This window comes from Artemia franciscana, chromosome 13 (genome assembly GCF_032884065.1).
Source record: "Artemia franciscana chromosome 13, ASM3288406v1, whole genome shotgun sequence".
In the NCBI taxonomy this organism is placed as follows: Eukaryota; Metazoa; Arthropoda; class Branchiopoda; order Anostraca; family Artemiidae; genus Artemia; species Artemia franciscana.
Genome location: NC_088875.1, coordinates 28,411,762 through 28,434,580, shown reverse-complemented (window position 1 = coordinate 28,434,580; position 22,819 = coordinate 28,411,762). Strand labels below are relative to the sequence as shown.

General features: G+C 36.0%; 2 protein-coding genes across 15 annotated transcripts in view; one reads left to right on the top strand and one right to left on the bottom strand.

The window, feature by feature from the left end:
• Positions 1-22,819, top strand: part of LOC136034761 (fibulin-1-like) — a 198,962-nt gene that overhangs the window by 6,859 nt on the left and 169,284 nt on the right. For all 14 annotated transcript variants that reach the window (XM_065716156.1, XM_065716158.1, XM_065716153.1 and 11 more), the window contains exons 4-6: positions 16,028-16,115; positions 20,712-20,847; positions 21,294-21,377. In XM_065716156.1, coding sequence (XP_065572228.1) covers positions 16,028-16,115; positions 20,712-20,847; positions 21,294-21,377 — 308 coding nt within the window. The remainder of the gene's footprint in view (positions 1-16,027; positions 16,116-20,711; positions 20,848-21,293; positions 21,378-22,819) is intronic.
• The window catches only part of LOC136034764 (uncharacterized), a 187,837-nt gene that overhangs the window by 11,133 nt on the left and 153,885 nt on the right, over positions 1-22,819 (bottom strand). The gene's annotated exons all lie outside the window — the stretch shown is intronic.

Here is a 22,819-nt window from a genome sequence, read left to right as displayed (position 1 = left end):
CAAAAACCCTCAGATATCACCTTATGAATTAAAAGTTAAATGAAATGAACACTATCCCATTAATACGTCCAACCACTTCCATAAGCACTACTCTTTTTTTCCTAATTGGTGTAAATGGCGACATGCTTTCCTTTCCAATCATATCATCAATCTATTTTTTAGCCTCTAACCAATTTCCTTTAAATTTATGGATTATTTGTCTGGCGTAGGAATCGAACGTGAAACCTGAGATTCCCTACGGTAACAGAACGATGTGTAAGTCAGCTGAACCAACAAGTCGAGCATGTGAATATGTTCTTAGAAATGCATTTTAAGCAATAGGTTTCATGCACTTGCTATGCCATTGAATTGTATATGTTTGTATATCATATATAGTCGTTAGTTTTAAAAACACCCCACCCTAATAGCCATTCTTGAACTTTTGAATTCAATCCAAGGAGTATTTTTGAACCTGGACGTTTAGGAAATGGTAAAGAGCAATTTGAAAACTAAAAATCTTATAGAAACTATCTTCAGGTGGTTTGCAAGCTTAGCCCTTGAGTAAAATCTTAATTATTTTTTATTCAGAACATTTTTTTTAGAATTTTTTTCAACTTCTTTTTCATGTCTCAAAAGGATATTATATATATGTATGACAAAAAGAAATTCACTTGTGATATTTTCAAAATACGAAATGAAAATAAGATACGTAGTCGAAATTTTTTTCTTTTAGAAAAATAATGTTTGTTTTGAGATATTTTTCTTTTTCATGTCTCAAAAGGATATTATATATATGCATGACAAAAAGAAATTCACTTGTGATATTTTCAAAATACGAAATGAAAATAAGATACGTAGTCGAAATTTTTTTTTCTTTTAGAAAAATAATGTTTATTTTGAGATATTTTTTTTGAACTTAGAAATTCTACCATTTTTTTTTGAACATAGATATTTTTAACCTTTTTTTTATGTCATAAAGTAATAAACATATAACAAAAAAAATCGCATGTGACATTTTTAAAACACGAAGCGAAAATGATATGCGCATGATAGTCGTGTATTTTTCTTTTAGAAAAATAATGTTTACAGTTGCATTTTTTTACTTAGTTTTTATACTTAGCTTTTACTTAGTTTTTACATAGAAATTATTCCATCATTATTTAACTGATTCAACTTTTTTTCATATCTCGAAATGATATTACATATATATATATAACAAATGAAATTCACAAGTAATGTTTTGAAAATACAAAATGAAAATGAGATACGTATGTTAGTCGGGAGCTTTCTTCAAAAAAGTATGTTTGTAGTTACATTTTTTTACATATGGACGTCTCGATTTGCTTACGTCGTCTCTACACCTTTTCATAAGAATTAAGTATCCCATCGATTGTTAAGGTCATTCCCTAAGATACTCTTGAGGATTAATGAACTCTTACCCAACTGATATCTCTTGCATTGAGTGTTAGTTGCACATTGAAATAGCTCTAAGGCCCTTTAAGGATCAATGAACTTAGAGTGTGGGTTATAGTTAAGTTATGTAACAGCTTCTATGCTTCATTTGCATGTAATAGATACCGAGAGTTTTATGACTCTTCCCCATGATGAATTCTACGAGTTTTATGGCACCTCCCCGCATTGAATTCAGACGGTTTTACCACTCCAACCCCTTACCATATGAAAGACACGGCTGTGTAGCTATTGAAATCAATGAACTTTTACCGTGATTTTGAAAAATATATAATGGTGTTATAAAAGTCCCTGATTAAAAAGTATCTCAATAGGTGTCAGAGATGTTTATGTTTTCGATTATGAATATATTGCTTAAGGAAGTCATCGTTTGGTGTGATTTTTTAGTGCGTGGTTTTGTTGCTCAATATGGACTTTAGTGAAATGTCATGCTATCACTCCCATGTTATATACGTGTCTACAACAGAGACTTATGGACTAGCTCGTTCAGAGGATTGAATCACATAGGGATTTACAATCGAGTGATTCCTCCATTCTATGAAGGCGGGGAAGAAATAAATACTATTCAAGATGAGGTAAAATAAAATATGCAGTTTTTGATAATTAAAGCGCGGTTTTTTAAGGGAAATGTGCATACAGATAAACGTTCGATTTAAGAGTGCAAGCCGAATATTCCCCTATTCAATTTGGAATATTTTGTGTACCCCAAATATCTGCATAGGTTACATAATCCCGAGGAATAGATACGACTTTTTAGTGCATGGATTCCAAAACACAATTGTTCTCGAAATATTTATATATGACATTCTAGGAAGAAGAAAGAAACTCGCGAGATAAATTGGGACCACACCAAGTGGGTAATAAATGATGATAAGTAACAAATGTTTTATGAATATATGTCTTTTCTATTAATAATAAACATGTTTATTATAAAACGCCTTAGTCTCTAGCAATTGTTACCTATCCAAGAGAGGGGTGAAGTTCTTAGGGGGGCATCTTTTGGAATTTTTAATTTTTATGGAACTTGGAATTGTTTTAATTTTGAATTTAGATTTTTTGAACTTAAAGTTACTCTTATGCTGCCACCCCATGGTATTTTGTGGCTGGTCATCGAGAGTAGTAGCACTCATGGTGAGGTAGATATGCGGGAGTAAGACATCCAGAGATGATACCACTCAAAGATAATGCAAGCCTAAAACCAATAGTTGATGACAATGGGATACTTCTTGCTAGTGCTGCTGGTAAAAATGAAGCTTCCGACATACCTATCGCCATCTTCGGGCATTAGCATTCAACAGGGGTCAAAAATAAGAAAATCGTACATTTCTACAACTATCATAAACCATATCTTATCGACGTTCTAGACTGGTTACCTGTGTCAACATAATGATGTAATAGAAATTGAAGTCGCAGACAAGATAAAAAGGGCATTGGCAGGTAATATCACCAAGGAAATTAAAGGCTATTCAATGAAAAGGAAAGCATCGTGAACTTTATTAGAATCATCGAAAGTTTATCAACAGATTCTTTTATTGAAAAGAATAATACCAAAGATGAAATGTGTGATGAGATTGTACATGAAACTATGTTCAAAGTCCTGCAGAACCCCAAAATGAAATAAATGACATACAAAAGAGAAAATACGATGAATTATTTTTGGAATCGATTCAAAGCGTTCATTTTTTATTAAAATATTCTAAATGCCATTATTTCAATAGAAATACTTCATTGCATTGCTTTTTTATGTTTCTATTATTTTTAAGGGTGCATTAGCAACTTGAACGTTTAGATTGTTCATTCAAAAGTCAAAGATGCAAGAAAAGGAGTTTTCAGAGATATAGGTATTACTAGTGGGCTTATAGGGGTTATAATTGAGTCTGAGATAGGTTAACAGGATTTTTACCAGAGTCTGAGAGAGATGAGCAGGATTTTTTCCAATGTCCACACATACATACAAACATATGTAAAATTGGCCTCTTTTAAGGAAATATTTAATGCTACATGTTAGAAAGAAGCTTGGATCGAGGAATATGCCCTAAGAAATCTTCCCTGATTTTCGGATTTGAAGGAGTTATTAACAAGTTCATATTAGATTTGGACATGGTATACTGGCAATGAAGGTGACATAGACACATAACCCTCTTTTCAGTTTCCGACCTCACCTGCACAACCCAGCAGTGTGACGAATCCTTGATTTATGTCCACAATGTTGTCTCAATTTAACATCTCCCTGTCCTATGCTGCCATTCACATGATAAGCTACTGACAAACCCATGTCTTAATAGATCTTTTCGATTACCCAATAGATCAGCATAGAAGAATCATTGAAACATGTCCATTTGTTCAAGCAGTTGACATGGGAAACATTCCATTGTAACCTCCTGCTCTAACTGGATGCTATGACATTTGTGACCGATTCATGAGATCAAGAAGCTATAGTCAAAAACATATTAATCCTTGTCTGCAACCACCAAGATATACCTCCCGACCTTTACCGTCTCAGGAAGAATGTACTGATCTTAAAGGAGAGAATGTTGAACTAAGGATGCTTAATGGAAGTTGATCAAAGGATTTCGTCGATACCAAAGAACTTGCAAAAGCTGGATTCGTGTTTGCTGGCCACAGTGACCAGGTTCAGTGTGCTTTATATGCCAGTATGGTTGAAAACACTTTGATAGAAGACACTTTGGATCTTGTCCTATTGTTCCTGGAGTTGATTGGGGAAATATTCCAATGAAACCTCCTGCTTTAACTAGAGGCTATGACATTTGTGAGCGATACTTGGGATCAAGAAGCTATAGTCCAAAATTATATTAATTTTCTTCTACAACCACCAAAATATATTTCCCAACCTTTACTGTCACAAGAACAACCTAGTGATGTTAAGCAAGAGGATGTTAGACTAAGGACTTTTAATGGAAGGTGAACAAAGGGTCTCATTGATACAAGAGAACTTTTTGTCTCTTGTATCACACTTGTGCAAAAAGCACACTGAACCTGGTCTTGTTTGTCACAGTGACCAAGTTCAGCGTGCCTTTTGTGCAGGTGTGGTTGGAAACTGAGAAGAAGGGGATGAGCCCATAGATGAATATATGAGACACTTTGGAACATTCTAGACATAGGATACATTCCGGTGAAACCTTCTGCTTTAACTGAAGGCTATGAAATTTGTGAACGATACATAGGACCAATAAGCTATAATCAAAACTATATTAATTTTCGTCTGCAACCACCAGAACGTATCTTCCATCCTTTGCTATCACAAAAAGAAGATAATGCTCTTAACTGTGGGGATGTTTGACTAAGGGTATTATTATTAAACGATGATAATAAGGCGCCTCTCTCTCTGTGCCTGTTTTTACGATCATCTGTTTGTCCGTCCCTGTGTCTGTCCTTGTGTGTCTGACTCTGCGTGTTTTGTCTCTCTCTATCTTTCTGTGCCTGTGTGTCTGACCGTCTGTTTGCCTGTCTCTGTGTCTGTCTATGCGTGTTTGAGTGTCTGGTTCTGTGTGTTTGTTTTTTTTTCTCTCTCTCTCTCACTGCCTATGTGTCTGATCGTGTTTTTGATTGTCTCTTCGTCTGTCTTTATGTGGTTTTGCGTGTGTGCTTCTATCTCACTCTCTCTGTGCCTGTTTTTCTGACCATCTATTTCCCTGCCTCTGTATCTGTTTTTATGTCTGTGTGTGTGTGTTTTTTTGGTCCTCTTTTACTGTGCCTGCTTGTCTGACTGTTTTTTTCCTGTCTCTGTGTGTTTGTGTCTGTCTGTCTCTCTCTCTCTCTCTCTCTCTCTCTCTGTCTCTCTCTCTCTCTCTCTCTCTCTCTCTCTCTCTCTCTCTCTCTTTGTTCGTATGTTTTCTACTCTTTGTGTCTGTTTCTGTATGTTTATCTGTGTTTGCTTTGGTCTCTCACTCTCTCTCTCTCTGTGGCTATGAGTCTGACCATCTGTTTGCTTGTCTCTGTTTCTGTCTCTATGTGTTTAAGTGTGTTTGTTTCTGGCTCTCTTTCACTATGCCTGCGTGTCTGACTGTCTGTTTGCCTGTCTCTGTGTGTTTGTGTGTGTTTCTGTCTCTCTATCTCTACTCTGTCCGTGCCTCGGTGTTTGACCGTCTTTTTGCTCGTGTCTGTGTCTGTATGTGTGTTTGTGTATGTGTTTCTCTCTCTCCCCCTCTCTCTCTCTCTCTGTCTGTGTGTCTGACCGTCTGTTTTCCTATCTCTGTGTGCATTTCTGTCTCTTTCTTTCTACCTGTGTGTCTGACCTTATGTTTACCTTTCTTTATGTGTTTGTTTGTGTTTCTGGTTCTTTTCCCTTCTTTCTCTCTCTTTGTCCATGTGTTTGACCGTCTGTTTGCCTGTTTCGGCGTATTTGTGTGTGTTTTTCATTCGCTCTCTCTCTGTGCATTTCGTCTGGCATCCTGTTTGCCTGGCACTGTATCTGTCACTGTGTGTTTGTCTCTGTGTGTATATTTCTGTCTCTCTGTCTCTCTCTGTGCATGTGTGTATGACCATTAGTTTGCCTTTCTCTGCACCAGTCTCTGTGTACTTGTTTGTGTGTTTCTGTTTCTCTCTCTGTTCCTGTATGTCTAACCGTCTGTTTGCCTGTCTCTATGCGTTTTGTGTGTGTGTTTCTGTCTCCCTCTCTGTGGCCGTGTGTCTGATCGTCTGTTTGCTTTTCTGTTTGTCTGTCTCTGTTTGTGGGTTTCCCTTTCTCCCTCTGTGCCTGTGTGTCTGAGAGTCTGTTTGCATGTCTCTGTGTGCTTCTTTTTGTGTCTTTCACTCTCCTCTCTCTCTCTCTCTCTCTGTGCCTGTGTGTATGGCCGTCTATTTGTCCGTCTATGTGTGGTTTTATGTGTTCCTACCTCTTTCTCTCTCTCTCTGTGCATGTGTAGTGTTTGTAGATTTTGGAAAAAATATACCTCATCTCTTTCAGGCTCTGACAAAAACCATGTTAACCTATCGCAGACTCTAGTAGACCCTTACGAGCCCGCTAGTAGTAGTTATGTCACTTAAAATTCATTGCATTGCATCTTCAACTTTTGAGTAAACACTTTAAACGTTGGATTTGCTAGTGTACTCTAAAAATAATGGAAACATAACAAAATTAATGTAATGCAATATTTTTATTAACATAAAGTTAATTAGAATATCATAAGAACGATGAATGCATTTGATCTATTCCAAAAATAATTCATCATGTTTTCTCTTGACATGCCATTTTTTTCATTTTGGGGTTATACACGAGTTTTAGCATCGTTCCAGTTACAATCCCATTACGAATTTCATCATTTGTATTATTCTGTTGAGTATCTGTTCATAAACTATCGACGATTTAGTAACGTTTGAAGGTGTTTTTTTCTTCTACATCTTTATAGTCCTTTGTTATATTGTCTGCCAATGCCCTTTTTATTTTACTTGTGATTTGATTGTCTATTACCACGTTATTTTTACATAGATTGCAGTTTCGACACATACATAAGATATGCATTATGACAATGGTGCAGCAGTGGAAAAACAAAGTTTTCCCTTTGCTTTCATTTGAATGCTAATACCAGTAAGATGGCGATAGGATCTATCAACGAGTAATGTGTTACCAGAACTATTAGTATGAATTTGGCCTTCGGTATCAGCTACTAGCTTTATGTTTGCATTCTCTGCCCGTCCTAACGTCTCTAGAAATGTTTTATCGCATATCCGAGATCAGTAATGTCGATTTTTTGTGTAGTCCAAAGAAATCTAATCTATTACTGTGATGACAAAGTACGAATACATTTCCAATAGTGTTACCCCTAGTACATGTTTCATAATTCAAATATTTGTCTTTGTCAGTGTTCAACTCTGCAATAACTTTATCATGTGAACAAACTTTCTTGAAATATTTAATATTCCTTTTTTAAGTATTATACAAATGATTATCCTGCACACAATTAGTATAAATAAAGTATCACGTATCAAAAAACAATAAACCAACTAATGTCGATGACCAGCCAGAGAGTACCACAGGGGTGGCCGCATAAGAAAAATCTACAAATGATGTCCACCCAGTATTACCTGCCATTTTAACGCAGGAAGAAATTCTAAAACGAAAAAATTTTCAAGTTCAGGAAAAAATTCAAAGTCCAAAAAACTCTAAGTTCAAAGAATCCAAAGTTCCAGAAAAAATTTTAAGTCCAAACAAATTCTAGTCCCCAAAAAATTCTGTGTCCCAAAATTCTAAGTTAAAAAAATGTCAATATATAAAATGTCAACTATAAACATTACTTTTCTTAGAAAAAATCAATAATCAATAACCTAAACCACAAAACAAACTTGGTATGTTTCCAGGAATGCTCTTATCTAAAAGATCAGATGCAATGGAAGTGCTGACTCACAACAATTAGATTGTTACACAATAAACTTGGCAAGCAATGTTTCCAGGAATGTTCTTATCACCAGATGCTGAGATACTGTTATTTTTATAGTTGGAATGGTAGGAGAAACTACTCCTGGCAAGCGTTCCAGGAATTGTTTTGTCACCAAAAGCTGACCTAACGCTATGTTTTTCGCCAGAACGGCGGAATATATGTATCATCGGAGTTTAGGTGGATACAAGGGGCTAGTAACGCCAATATCATAACGGGATAGGGCTCTCACAGGAATTTAGGTGGATACAAGGGGACAGCAACTCCAATAGTACACGGGATAGGGTTCTTACGGGATCCAAATGGTCAGTACTACTAGTGACAAGGTTCAATAGTAACCGAAACTCTTAAGACTAAATTTTAATATCAATAGATACATCAAGAGCATCATTTTATTATTTTGATTCCAAATAGAAAAGATTTATCAATCTTAGTGTTACCCATCAGAAGTTACAAGCCTGAGAAAATTTCCCTCGTTTATAAAATAGGAGGAAATACCCCTTAAATTAAATAAATCTCAATAAAATCGTACCATCACATTCTGTGTATCGTAGAACCCTACTGTTGAAGTTTCAAGATCCTATCTGTAAAAATGTGGAATTTTCTATTTTTGCCAAAAGACAGATCACGGGTGCGTCTTTATTATTTAATCTTTTTTCATCCAACTTGATTATATCAAAATAATGGTCCTAGAAAATCACGAGAGGGTGCATTCGAACGGATATTGAAAGCTCTAGTACTCTTTTTAAATGACCAAAAAGAATGGAGGGCAACTGGTCTCCCCTTCCACGTCCATTTTTCCCTAGAATTGTCTTATCAAAATTTTGAGATAGCAATTTTGTTCATTATTCTTGAAAGATGTATGAAAGGTATAAAATGACCCTTTAAGTTTCGGAAGCCTGAAAGGGAGAGGCCTGTAAGTTCAGAAACGCCCATTGTTCACATATAGTATATGTTACTGGGAAGTATACATACATTTCTTTGAGGGAGTGTTTGTCCTTAGGGTGGAGCTTTATAGGGAGGATCTTCCTTGGGGAAGGAAATTTCTGGGGCCATGAATATTCTAAGGGAAATGTTTCACTGGGAGGATTTTACAGAATTGCTATACAAAATCCTTTTTACATCTCTTATATTACCTTTGCCAAATTGTTCGTGCGGAGATGTTCCGGGTAATTATCCAAGGGTTTTTTTCCCGCGTGTTTTGATTTTCGGGAAATAATTTCCCCGGAAGGGGGTATTTCTGGATTAATCGAGAAACCAATTAGAGATTAAAGTCCTCTTCAAATGAAAGAATGATAAGGAGAATTTTTCTGGCCGAATCTTCCACAAGCAATTTCAAAGGGAAGGGGGAGGGGGTGTCCAGCGAGGATTGATTTATCTGGAGGGAACTCCAAGGGGAAAGGGTAAACTTTACGTGGGATGAAATTTCCACAGGGGAGTTTTCCGTGAAAGGAGGGTTATATTTCATAATTTGTAGTAATTATATTGATTTTAAAAATAGATGTAAAATCTTAAGCCAAAAACTGATATCAAGAGGTTTTTCTGCAAATAAATTAACTTGGCAATTTAAAAAATTTAGTTTTCATTATAACGAACTTTTAAATAAATATCAAAAGAATTATCTAGAAATACTTAAAGAAATTTTTAACTAATTTCGGAGGTTCGAGAAATGTTGTCACAGCGCCATTTATTTTGAATTGTGTTTCTATTTGAGCGGAATTTTTAAAAAATTAGCCACATGGTAAAGATGAATTATATAATTGTTTAGTTCATTCAGGTTTTTTGCAATGTGTTAGTATTTGTGATTTGGTAAAATTTATAATATTTAGTTTACCTATTGTTGCTAAAGGGAGGGATATATTAACAGGATAAGCTTGTTTTGGTTTTACTTGGTTGTTTTACATTTTCTGTTTTTTTTTTTTTTTCATAGGCATGTATTTTGGGGGTGATACCTGACGCGGGGATGCCATGGATATTCTGTGGTAGCCACAACACTGTGCTGGGTATCGAGAATTTAGAGTGGCGAAACCCTATATAGGCCAGTGTATTCTCCTAATGAGCCCTTATGTTGGGTGTTGCCTCTGAATTATTTGTCTATATTATTTTTTCTATTGTTTGGTAAATGACGACTTATACTTATTGACGACATGACTGCCTGTCCATGGATTATTCTTTATGGTTGATTGTGTGTGGCTATGCTGTTTGACCTATGTGATTGTATGGATGAGTAGGGTTAAGGCCTCATTCAAGTGCTGGTCTATATTAATCACTAATTTAGGAAAACAGTCTTCCTTTTCTCCTTCTGTCTCCTTCTGTGTTTGTGCTGTAGCATTGGTGATTTCTCTTTTCATGATATATGAAGGTTATCCAGTCCTCAATACCTTGCTTTTTACGCTAAAGTACAATTGTTTCTCCTAATTTTTTAAGAGCGTCTACTGAAACACGGGGTCCGTTTCGTTAGAATATGAAGCCTTTTTAAAAGTGCTTATAGCTTTAGCGTAATGAGCAAGGTACTGAGAAGGGGCAACACTTCATATAATGAATAAATCACCCAAAATTAGTAAGCAAGTTTTTTGAATTTTTCATTTACGGTGCACCAAATTCGAACCTGCATTAGTTGAAAAACGTTCAGAAACTAAATAAAAATAGTTTATCTAACTGAAAGTATGGAGTGGCATTAAAACTTAAAACGAACGGAAATTATTCCGTATGTGAAAGGGGTTGTCCCCTCCTCATCGCCTCGCTCGGAGGCGCTGAGTTGTGACAGAGTCACACTTTAGTGTAAAGAATGAGGCATTGAGGAGGATACAGCCCCTTTCATATACGGAATGATTTCTTTTCTTTATAAGTTTTAATGTTGCTCCTTATTTTCAGTTAAAAAAACCTGTTTTTATGGCAATTTGATATTTACTAAATGACATATAGCGATCGCAATTTCTGTCGGTCTGTCCGTCTGGCTGTCTGTCTGTCCCAGTTTTGCCAGTCTAGGTACTTCCAGATAATCTAGGACGATGAAATTTGACAGGCATATCAGGGACCAGACTAAATCAGGTTAAAATAGTCGTTTCCCTGATTCAACCATCTGAGGGTGAGTGGGGGGGCAGTTAGTTCAAGAAATGAGGTATTTTATACTTGCGAACAGGTGCTCAGATCTTAATGAAATTTGATGTTTGGAAGCATATTGCGTCTCAGAAATCTTATTTTAAATCCTCATCCGATCTTGTGACACTGAGGGGAGTTGAAGCGGGTAACCTGAAATCTTGGAAAACGCTTAGAGTGGATGGATCGGGATGAAACTTGGTGGGACAAATAAGCGCAAGTCCTAGAAACGTGATTGACATAACCTGAATGGATCCGCTCTCTTTGGGGGAGTTGGGGCGGGGTTTACATCAGAAAAATTAGAAAAAATGGGGAATCTTTAACTTACGAACGAGTGATTGGATCTTAACTTAGACCTCTTATTTTAAATCCTGACCGGCTCCAGTGTCATTGGGGGAATTGGAGGGACTGGAAATTATTGAAAACGCTTAGAGTAGAGATCAGGATGAGGCTTGGTGGGAAGAATAAGCACAAATCCTAGATACGTGACTGATACAACCAAACTGGATCCGTTCTCTTTGGGAGAGTTGGGAGGGGGGCCTAATTCGGTAATTCGGAAAAAATAGAAAAAATGAGGTATTTTTCACTTGCGACCAGATTGGCTCTCTTTGGGGTAGTTGGGGTGGGTTAATTCGGAAAAATTAGAAAAAATGTGGTATTTTTAACTTGCGAACGGGTGATTAGATCATAATGAAGTTTAATATCTAGAGTCTTGTGCTTCAGAGCTCTAATTTCAAATCCTGACCAGATCCGGTGACATTGGGGGGAGTTGGGAGTGGAAACCGGAAATCTTGGAAAACGTGAAAATTGACGTATCTTTATCTTAAGATTAGGTGATCAGATCTTAATGAAACTTGATATATAGAAAGATCTTCAATTCGAATTGGATTTGGGGACATAGGAAGGTAGAGGGGGGAAACAGAAATCTTGGAAAGTGGATTTCTTGGAAAACGCTTAGTGTGGAGAAATCGGGATGAAGCTTGATGGGAAAAATAAGTACAAGTTCTAGATACATTATTGACATAACTGGAGTGGACCCGCTCTCTTTGGGGGAGTTGGGGCGGATTTCCAGAGCTTTGGCAAGTTCGGTGCTTCTGGACGTGCTAGAACGATGAAAATTGGTAGGCGTGTCAGGGACCAGCACAAATTGACTTGATAACAGTCGTCTCCCCGATTCGACCATCTGTGGGGCTGGAGGGAGAGGAAAAATTGAAAAATATGAGGTTTTAGTAAGTTGCGAATTGTTGATCAAATCTTAATGAAATTTTGTATTTCGAAGGACCTCGTGTCTCACAGCTCCTATTTTAAATACCGACTGTATTCGATAATATTGGGGGGAGTTGGAGGGGGAAACGGGAAATCTCGAAAAACGCTTAAAGTAGAGAGATCGAGATTAAAATTGGTGGGAGGAATAAGCACAAGTCCTAGATATGTGACTAACATAACCGGACTGAATCCACTCTCTTCTGGGGAGTTGGGGTGTTAATTCGGAAAAATTAGAAAAATGAGGCATTTTAACTTACGAACGGTGACTGAATCTTAATGAAATTTGATATTTAGAAGAGATTCATTTCTCAGACCTCTTATTTTAAATCACGACCAGATCTGATTACATTGGGGGGAGTTGGAGGGGGAACTGGAAATCTTGGAAAACGCTTAGAGTGGAGAGATCGGGATGAAACTTGGTGGGTAGAATAAGCTAATGTCGTAGCTACGTGATTGACGTAACCGGACTGGATCCACTCTGTTCGGGGGAGTTAGGGGGGTCCAGCGATTTGTCGAGTTCAGTGCTTCTGGACGTGCTAGGACGATAAAATTGGTAGGCGTGTCAGGGACCTGCACAAATTGACTTGATAAAGTCGTTTTCTCCGATTTGACCATCTGGGGGGCTGAAGAGAAAATAAAAATTTGAAAAAATGAGGTATTTTTAACGTACGAACGGGTGATCTGATCTTAATGAGTTTTGATATTTAGAAGGACCTCGTCTCTTAGAGCTTTTATTTTAAATCCTGGCCGATATTAAGCCTCTGATTTTCCTTTGAAATCAATCCATTGATTCTTAGAATTTTGCAAGAGCACATGCCATATGAGCTCTTGGGTCAACCAACTTTGTCACAAGTGCCATAAGAGCTCTTAACTCTTGTTTTAATTTAAACAATTAAGGACCGAAGCAACAGTGGTAAAATACAAGGTAATACAACATTTATAGCAATTTTGTTTGTAGACCTGATTCCTCGTGCAAGTGTTCATAGTACTCTATGCTAAATTGAGGTGATACAAAATTAGTGAATGGTGACTAATCGGACCGTTAGGGCATAGCGTAACTCAGAGACCAGGAATGTATTTACACGACAGTGCTTGGTCAGTGTTTTACGTATGACAACTACTGTGATTGTATGTAAGCCAAACAACCTCGGTCAAAAGTTGTAAGCGGAGAGGAGGCTACTCAGAGAGATGCTGTAAGCAGAGAGAAGGTTACTCAGAAAAATGCTGTAAGCGGAAAGGAGGCTACTCAGAAAGTTGTCGTAAACGGAGATGAGGCTACTCAGAAAAATGTTGTAAGTGGAGAGGAGGCTACTGAGAAAAATATTGTAAGCAGAAAGGAGGCTAGTCAGAAAGATGTTGTAAGTGGAGAAAAAGATAACAGATACGATAATATGGTCCTTGATAGGGTTGTAGTTGAGGCTGCCGGCATTTAATAGCTTACTCCAATTACACTCCAGAGATTTCAACTTTGTTCAAAAATATCTGCTTTTATTAAAAACTGCGTAGAAAAAACGTTGTTGTGGTTAGTAGGCATGCACATATTGATAAACTGGGTTTTTTCTTCAACAGTAATACATTCAATTAGCAGTAACATATTACTGCTTCTGTCTGACGGGTCAGAACGGGTCGCCGTTCTTTCATATGTATATTAAATGAAAAACTATTTTTTTTAACTGAAAGTAAGGAGCGACATTAAAACTTAAAAAGAACTAAAAGTATTCCATTTATGAAAGGCGCTGTCCCCTCCTCAACGCCCCGCTCTTTACGCTAAAGGTTTTTATTGTTTTAAAAAGTAGAACTGCGACAAAGAGTCTAACTTAAGCATAAAGAGCGGGGTGTTGAGGAAGGGACAACCCATATGGAATAATTTCTGTTCGTTTAAAGTTTTAATGTCGCTCTTTACTTTCAGTTAATAAAACTGTTTTTTTATTTAATTTCTGAACGTGTTTGAATTAATGCATGTCTTGATTTTGGCTCATCAAACGTGAATAATTAAAACTAAGTTTGCATATCAATGTTTGCTATTTTTGACTAAATGGCTTTCTCAAAGTTTTGATCGGACGATTTTGAAAAAAAGGGGCGCTGGAGGGGACCTAATTGCCCTGAAATTTTTTTGGTTACTTAAAAATGCTGCTAGAACTTTTAATTTTATTTGCGAAAGTTTTTATTTGTAATAAATATGCGAACTTGCGAATTAAATTACGTAATGAACTTCTTTATTCGTATATTTTTATTACGTTAATGAGTGGGGTTCGCCCCCTCGTCAATACCTCACTCCTTACACCAAAATTCGAATTTTGCTTCAGTTCCTTAAAAATGACCCCTGAATCACAAAGGCCGTTTAATAAGAATAAATAGCTCTTTTGAAATTACTAAAAATAACTTATCGTAAAGAGTGAGGCATTGAGGAGGGGACGGACACCCTCATATACATAATAATGTCTGTTCGTTTTAAGTTTCAATGTATACTACCAGACCTCCAAACGGAAACCCGTCTGTAGATCTTGTGGGTTATAAGAAAACGGCGTGAGACTGGGATCTGATTAAAAATTTATGTTCAGCCAATAAAGCATAGGCTCCTCGTTAAATAATTTATCATAACTCTGGAGGTTATCTTCTATATTGCGCCTTTTCTTTATTGCGACAACTGTTGATATTTAGACTAAGAGCTTCTAGAGAGCTATTTTGTGATTTATTTGTTGATTCAGAATCTCTCTTAATTCACGGCATTTTAGGCTGAAGCAGACATGAAATATGTTGCAAGAAACATATCTTAGGAAACGCCTCTTGCGGGGAATGGTATTTGAAGGAGCTCCACTTTAGCGTAACGCAATGCTGCTACCTTGAAGAAATTGCAAGTCATTTTCGACCGCAACGATGAAACTAGCTTCCTGTTTTATTGTAGAAAGTTCAGGAATAAGTTGAGATGAAAAGTCATCAGTGCCATGACCAGTAGCAAGGAAAGCGTAGGACCTTGCTACATGATCCCCACAACCTAAGGAGGATTCTGCCCCGGGTAGTTACGATAGTATTCGCAACAAGAAGCCTCTCCTGTTCTGCTTGCCTATTCGGGATGTCGGCCAAAGTCACCAAATTTTCTTTTATGGATTTGACCTTGGGCTTTTTAATGTACATTTGAACACGTAATTATAGTTCGTTTTAGCAAAGCGCAAGCAATTACTTTAGTATTTTACCCTGTTCAAAAAGTTTTTCTCATTTTTACTGTTAATGTCACCTTTCCTTATATTTTAAAGAACATGTACAAAAAAAAAAATAAAAATTTACAGACTAAAGCTACCACAAATAAGAATTTGGCTACACACTTCATCCCTGCAAACCCAGTAAAAGGTAGAGTTTAATTTACTCTTTAAGGAAAAGGATATATATTTCAACTCGTTTGTTCTTATCTGTCAAAACGTCAATAGCAAAAAAAGAAAAAAATTAACAATACTAATCATGGCTACAGGAAAAAAAAATTCTTAAAATGAACACATTTGCAACTGTCAATGGAATGTTGCTATTCTGAAAAGATGTTTTTTCTGTCAATCTCTTGTCCATTTACTTCATTTATTCATGAATATAAAGGAACCTAATAAAATTTCGAAAACGAACACTGAAGTAGACTGTTAAGTCGTTTATTTAATTTGCAATTTAAGTATGGTTTGTATCTTTTTCAATTAAAACGAAAGCTGGTGCTTAGACTTGGTTTCTACATATATTTTTAGTTGATTAATTTTTCCTTCATATTGTGTAGTTCTAAAAGCATTTTTACACGTTCCGTTTACATCTCACTAGAGTTTTACTATTATGATTTCTAGGGAGCTCCAATGCGAAGCAGGAAAAGTTGCAGCAAGGCAGGATAGAGAATGCATTGTAACTCCTGTTATTGGCGGCGAGGCTTTTAAGGTATGCTATAACTATGCTTTGAAGGAGTACCAAAAACATTCGAGAGGGTGCTATTCTATTTATTCTCTAAAGTGGCGAAGATGAAAATTGGGTGTTCATCCTTATTTTAGTGCTGATGTATTTTTAGCGCTGTTTTGGGTTTTTTCTCTCAAAATGAAGCTTGTTTTACTGCACTTTGTCCGAATATTTGCCATTTTTAATTTTGCTTGTTCTAAGGCTTTTCAATATCTGAGGGGGCAACAAGTACTAAGGTGCCAGGCATCAAGCACCGAGAACTGAGATAAATGTTTGTATAAAAACAAAAATCCATTGCTTTTTTTGAAAAAAAGAAGATCAAGACACAGAATATTCCCAGTAGCAGCAAACACTGCAAAGAAGAGATTGATGCGCCTAGCAAAGTTAAGATAAAAATGGCATGAATAATTTATGATGGGACTTTTATCCGGTATTTATCCATTTAATCTTATATTAGTTATACAACAAGTAAAATTTATTTGTTCATAGCCTTTTTAAAATAAAAATTAAATAAAAAAAAAACAATTTTTTTAGCTGAAAGTAAGGAGCGACATTAAAACTTAAAACGAACAGAAATTACTCCGTATATGAAATGAGTTGTCCCCACCGCAATCCCTCGCTCTTTACGCTAAAGCTTTAAATTGTTTTAAAAAGTAGAATTGTGGCAGAGTCAAACTTTAGCGTAAAGAGCGAGGGATTGCGGTGGGGACAACTCATTTCATATACGGAGTAATTTCTGTTCGTTTTAAGTTTTAATGTCGCTCCTTACTTTCAGCTAAAAAAATTGTTTTTTTTTATTTAATTTCTGAACGTTTTTGAATTAACGCATCTTTGGTTTTGGCTCTCCGCATATAAATTATTAAAATGAAATTTGTATATTAATTCTTTTTTTGGCTAAATGGCTTTCTCTTAGTTTTGATCAGACGATATTGAAAAATAAGGGGTGGAGAAGGAGGCCTAGTTGCCCTCCAATTTTTCGGTTACTTAAGAAGGCAACTAGAACTTTTAATTTTTAACGAACGTTTTTATTAGTAAAAAATATACGTAACTTAAGAATTAACTTACGTAACAAAGATTCATAACCTTATATTTTTATTATGTATACGAGGGGGTTTGTACCCTCGTTAATACCTCGCTCTTTACACTAAATCGTAAGTTTTGTCCCAATTCTTTAAGAATGACCCCTGAATCAGAAAGGCCGTAGAATAAATAGTTGAAATTACTAAAAATACTTTAGCATAAAGAGCAAGGTATTTATCTCCTCCTAAATACCTCGCTCTTTATGTTAAAGTATTTTTAGAACCCCTCATATGTGTAATAATCTCTGTTCGTTTTAAGTTTCAATGCTACTTCTTCCTTTCATTTGAAAAAACGTTTTCATGTTTATTTTTCATTGTTTTCTTATAGTAATGCTAGAGAATCGTGCGCCCTTGTCATTGAATTTTTCCTCCCCCATGACAGATTCCTCCAAAGAAAGATCCTCCAACATAGCCCCCTCTCCTCAGCCCCACCCTCAAACAAAATAAAATCCCCCTGAAAACGTTTGTACACTTCCCAATAACCATTACTATATGTAAACTATGGTCAAAGTTTTTAACTTGTAGCCCCTCCCCCAGGGATTGTGGGGGAGTGAGTCATCCCCAAAGACATAGTTATTATAGTTTTCGACTATGCTGAACAAAATGGCTATCTCAAAATTTTGATTCGTTGACTTTGGGAAAAAAATGAGCGTGGGAGGGGGCCTAGATGCCCTCCAATTTTTTTGGTCGCTTAAAAAGGGCACTAGAACTTTTCATTTCCGTTAGAATGAGTCCTCTTGCGACATTATAGGACCACTTGGTCGATACGATGACCCCTGGGGAAAAGAAAAAAAAAAAAAACAAACAAATAAACACGCACCCGTGATTTGTCTTCTGGCAAAAAATACAAAATTCCACATTTTGGTAGATAGGAGCTTGAAACGTCTACAGTATGGTTCTCTGATACGCTGAATCTGATGGTGTCATTTTTGTTAAGATCCTACGACTTTTAGGGGGTGTTCCCCCTATTTTCCTAAATGAGGCAAATTTTCTCAGGCTCGTAACTTTTGATCGGTAAGACTAAACTTGATGAAACTTATATATTTAAAATCAGCATTAAAATGCGATTCTTTTGATGTAGCTATTGATATCAAAATTCAATTTTTTAGAGTTTTGGTTACTATTGAGCCGGGTCGCTCCTTACTACAGTTCGTTACCACGAACTGTTTGATTCGTTACCACGAACTGTTTGATATTATCTCATCTAATGTTTAAAGCAAATCAATTACTTGTAAGTGTAGCTATAGCAATTTATTGGGATAAGAGGTATTAGGATGTCTATTTTCGGCAAGAGCTGAAGAAATGCTTATCATTGCTTGCATTGTTTGTGGAGAGGCATCAATTGTGAGAAAGGGGCAGAAAACTTGCAAGGAAAACTTGTTTTTATCTCCATTTAAATACATACAAATATCTTGCCCCCTACCCTATATTTTTGGGAACTGGGCCCTGTATTTGGTCTCAAGCAGTGCGTTAAATATTGAGTTATTTTCTTTCATAGGCAGCACGATAGCACTGCCTAAGTAAAAAGAGATGTGGGCACAATGTTGTTTTTTTTTAATTTTTTGACCAGGGCATTTCGTATAGAAGGATATGTCACAGAAGCTTCGAAAAGGGCTCATTCGACTGAAAATTGGAAGTTTGTTAAGAGTCAGAAGGGATTGGAGGCCAATCAGCCCCCCCCCCCCGTTGATTATTTGCCCTAGCACATCAAATCAAAATTTTGAGATAACCATTTTGTTCAGCATAGTTGAAAGTTCCAGCAGATGACAACCCCCCGCAATTCTCAGGGCAAGGGCTGTACGCTAAACTAGTTGCCCATTATTAGCATATAAGGTTTTTATGGAAGGAATAGTCGTATAAACTGCGAAGGGGCTCATTTGACTAAAAATAAGAAGTTATAGTGCCATTTTTAAGAGTCAAAAATTATCGGAGGGTATTTTTGCTCCCCTCCCCTCCCACTTCCGTCAAGATCCTGTTTTCAACAAATTTATCCGTAGGGAAATTTTGAGATAAGCGTTTTCTTCAAAATAGTCCAAAGATCATATAACAAGGCTTTTGGTGTTAAACCTCAACCCACCCACCCCCACCCGGAGCCTTGGGTAAAGGTTTTAAGTTGTGCCTCTGGGACATAAAAGGTCTTATGAAAAGGGTGGTCGTGTAAAGCTTAGAGAAGGCTCATTTAGTTGGAAGTTGAAAGTTTTAGTGCCCTTTTAAGAGTCAAAAGTGACAGGAGGGCAACTAGCCCCCCCCCTGGTGCCATATTTCCCCCAAACACAGCTTATTGAAATTGTGAGACAGGTAATTTGTCCAAAATAGTTCAAAGAACATATAAAAATAACTCCAGGGTGGACACAAACCCCCTAACCCCAGGGAGAAGGGTTTTAAGTTATACCTTGGGTACATAAAAGGTTTTTATGGAATAGGTGGCCCTATGAACTTCGGAAGAGGCTCATTTGAATGGAAATCAAAAGTTCTAGTGCCTTTTTTAAAAGTCAAAAGGGATTGGAATGCAACCAGCCTTCCCCCAGTCCCTTCATTTCCCCAAGCACATCGAATCAAAATGTTAAGAGAGCTATTTTATGAGCATTGTTGAACGGTCTAGTAAATTGGAAGGGAAGATCCTCCCCCCACTGCCTTCAGTGCAAGGGCCGTAAGTTAGGGAATTCATCTATTTTTTCCGTGTAATATATGTCATTGAGGAAGGTGGGAATGTTTGACTTTTGCTCTTCAAAACCAAAGGGCATTCAGGTGAGCCTTTCAGAAAATGTTGAGGGGAGTATTGAAGTAAATCAATACACATTATATGTATATGAGTAGGGCTAGTAGCTCCCATGCCTTCTCAAGACCAGAACATAATTTGCACTTTACTGAAAAAAAATGCAGTTTGAGTATTTTCACTTTTTTGACTTTAATAAATAAACAAATTAAGAACTTAAAGAATAGATATCAGTATATTTATATTAAATTGACAATCCACATTCATTTGTTGTTATTTTTTTTTTTTAGTAATGTGCAAATTATGCTCTTGTCTTGAAAAGTCATTGGGGTTGTCAGCCCTAATCATGTTAATATCTGCTTAATTTGAGTTTGACTCAGTTACTTATGGTAACTTCTGTTTGTTTTGGATTTCATTTATTCATTAATGGTGATTTGATTTCGTTTTACGCTTGGAAGATTATTTGATTCTATTTCTGCTCATTCTTGGCTTAACGGAGCTCTTTACTTTTCTTTGAAAAAATATTCTATGGATTTTTTTTTAATTTGCCGCAATATAACCCTGAAGAAGCAGAAAAAGGCATAAATGAGACATGAGTTTCATCTTGTTTGCTTATACGTTCGTTTCTTTTTTTTTTTTTTTTTTTTTTTTTTTTTAATGAAGAGCGAGACCCTTTGAATCTTTCGTATTTGCGCACTGCTAAAGACATAAAACTAAAAATTTGGGATGCATTTTGAAGCATTCTGATCTTTTCCTTCATCCTAGTGTTTTTTGTTTTTTTTTAAGGATTGCTGTGAAGCGTGTAAGCTGGGACTTGTCTCAGGAACGATGAATTTGGGCTGTACCATGAAAAATTACAAATTCGGCCTTCCATGGGATGAAGCATATCAGAGTTGTTGCGTTCAGACGATTGGAGCTGCAGGTATAATTAATTTATTTTTTCAGTCCTTTTTTTCTATTTTACTTTGTTATACTGTACGTCTGTTTGTTAATTTTAATGTAGGATGTATTTGAAATCCAACGAAAATTTTTAAGATTAATAATGTATCTTGTCTTGTTTGTTAAAAAAAAAGCTCAATCCACACAGTTTCTACTATCAGGGAATACAGTATCAATTCACAAAAATTAGCGGAGGGTGTTCAAAATGCATTTTTCAGTATCTAGGAGAAGAGGGGAATTTGTTTTATTCGAAGTTAAAATTAAAGGAATATATTTGTCAATGTAAATACCTAATACAATTATTTTTAGAAATCTTGGGAAGGAGAGCCTAGGGGTAAAATTCCCCCTGCCCCTCCCATTGACGCAACTGTGGGAGTAATGAAATGGTACAATATGTTAACAAGAGATAATGCTTTTTTCTCAATTTAGGACGAAGAAATCAAGCGCAGTTCGGGATTCCAACAAATCAAGTCCCAGAGTCTCCACCCAGCTACTTATCACAAGACGAACAAGGTGGGTTTAATTTTCGGAGTTTAAATGCCTTTACAATGCTTAGTGTATATTGTAAAAAAAATGTTTAAGATTCAACAAAAAAATTTATAATATTTATAAAAAAAAAGAAATGGGATTTCAATAGCTTGAAATCATTAAAATTGAATATTTAAGATCTACAAAAAAAGATAGAAGATCATGAGAAATTTGTGAAGACAGTGAATAACAAAGTTGTTGAGTCTATTCGAATAATTCGGCCATATATTCAACAGCCGTAACCAGCAAAATACAATCTAAATAAATAAAAAGAGAACAAACTTACTAAAAAATTACGTCGATAAAACAAGTTTTGAAATAAAATTATAAAAGAAATTTCTTTAAAAGAATCCAGGCTTCCTCAATTTACATAGATTCAGCCAAGACTGACTAAACAAAAGAATTGTTCATTCAAGCTACCTGGATTGATTAAAAACTCGAACAATTCGGATTTTTTTTCGGAACAATTCCTTTTTGAAATATTTGCTCTTTGAGCTGCTAACCTTATATTTCTCTAGGGAGCGGATTTACATTGATTTGCTCCTTCTTTTATTTTACTGAGCACTAATTGGTTTTTCCATAATTAATTTTGTGCACATAGGGCTAAGTATGTACCCACTTAAGTCTCGGTTTGGAATGTATTCTTAAGTTTCATTGATTTCAATAGCTTCACAGACAATCTGTTCGATTCCCATTCATTGTAATTTAAAATTATTTCGTCGAATAGCACAAATAACTGTGTATACCCTTAAGTCCCATACTTGTTGAGGATTTAAATAAACCCACAAACGCGATTTACTTACTTTACATTGGAAAAATTACTTTAAACCCAAAAGAAGTCTGTTTAAAAACTTGTATCTTTTTCTTTTCTAAAGTAACTGAAGTTTAATGAATCTTCTCAATTCTGGTAGGGATAAAACCCCAGTTGTTCGTCAAAGAGGAACATGCCAAATACCGTGTAGGCCTAAAGCATTGTGTGCAACTTACCTTTGATAATTTTAATGGAAAAAGTTAGTTTTTTACTATAGAAAACATTGTCGCAGAAAGTTTAATTTTTGGGTAAAAAGTGAGGGCTTCATGAGGAGAGCAGTTCTTTAAATATTTAAGATAACAGGAAGATGATAGTAAAGGCCAATAGAAAATAAGTACAAGAAAAGGCTTCCAGATGAAAGTAGAAAGCGAGGTTAAAACTTGAAAATCGGGCCTGTAAGTAGTCAGAATTTTTTTTTTTTCTTTCAACTCTTTGTCATAAGACTTTGCAAATTTGCAGTTGCTTTCAGCAATACAGTTTAAGTTTGAATATTTTGATTGAGAATTGGTAAGGAAGACATTTATAATTACAAATCGCTACATTCTAGTTTTTTTTTTAGAGCACTAGTGATAATTTGGTGTACAAAATTAAAGGAAAAGGAGAACTAACCTCCACT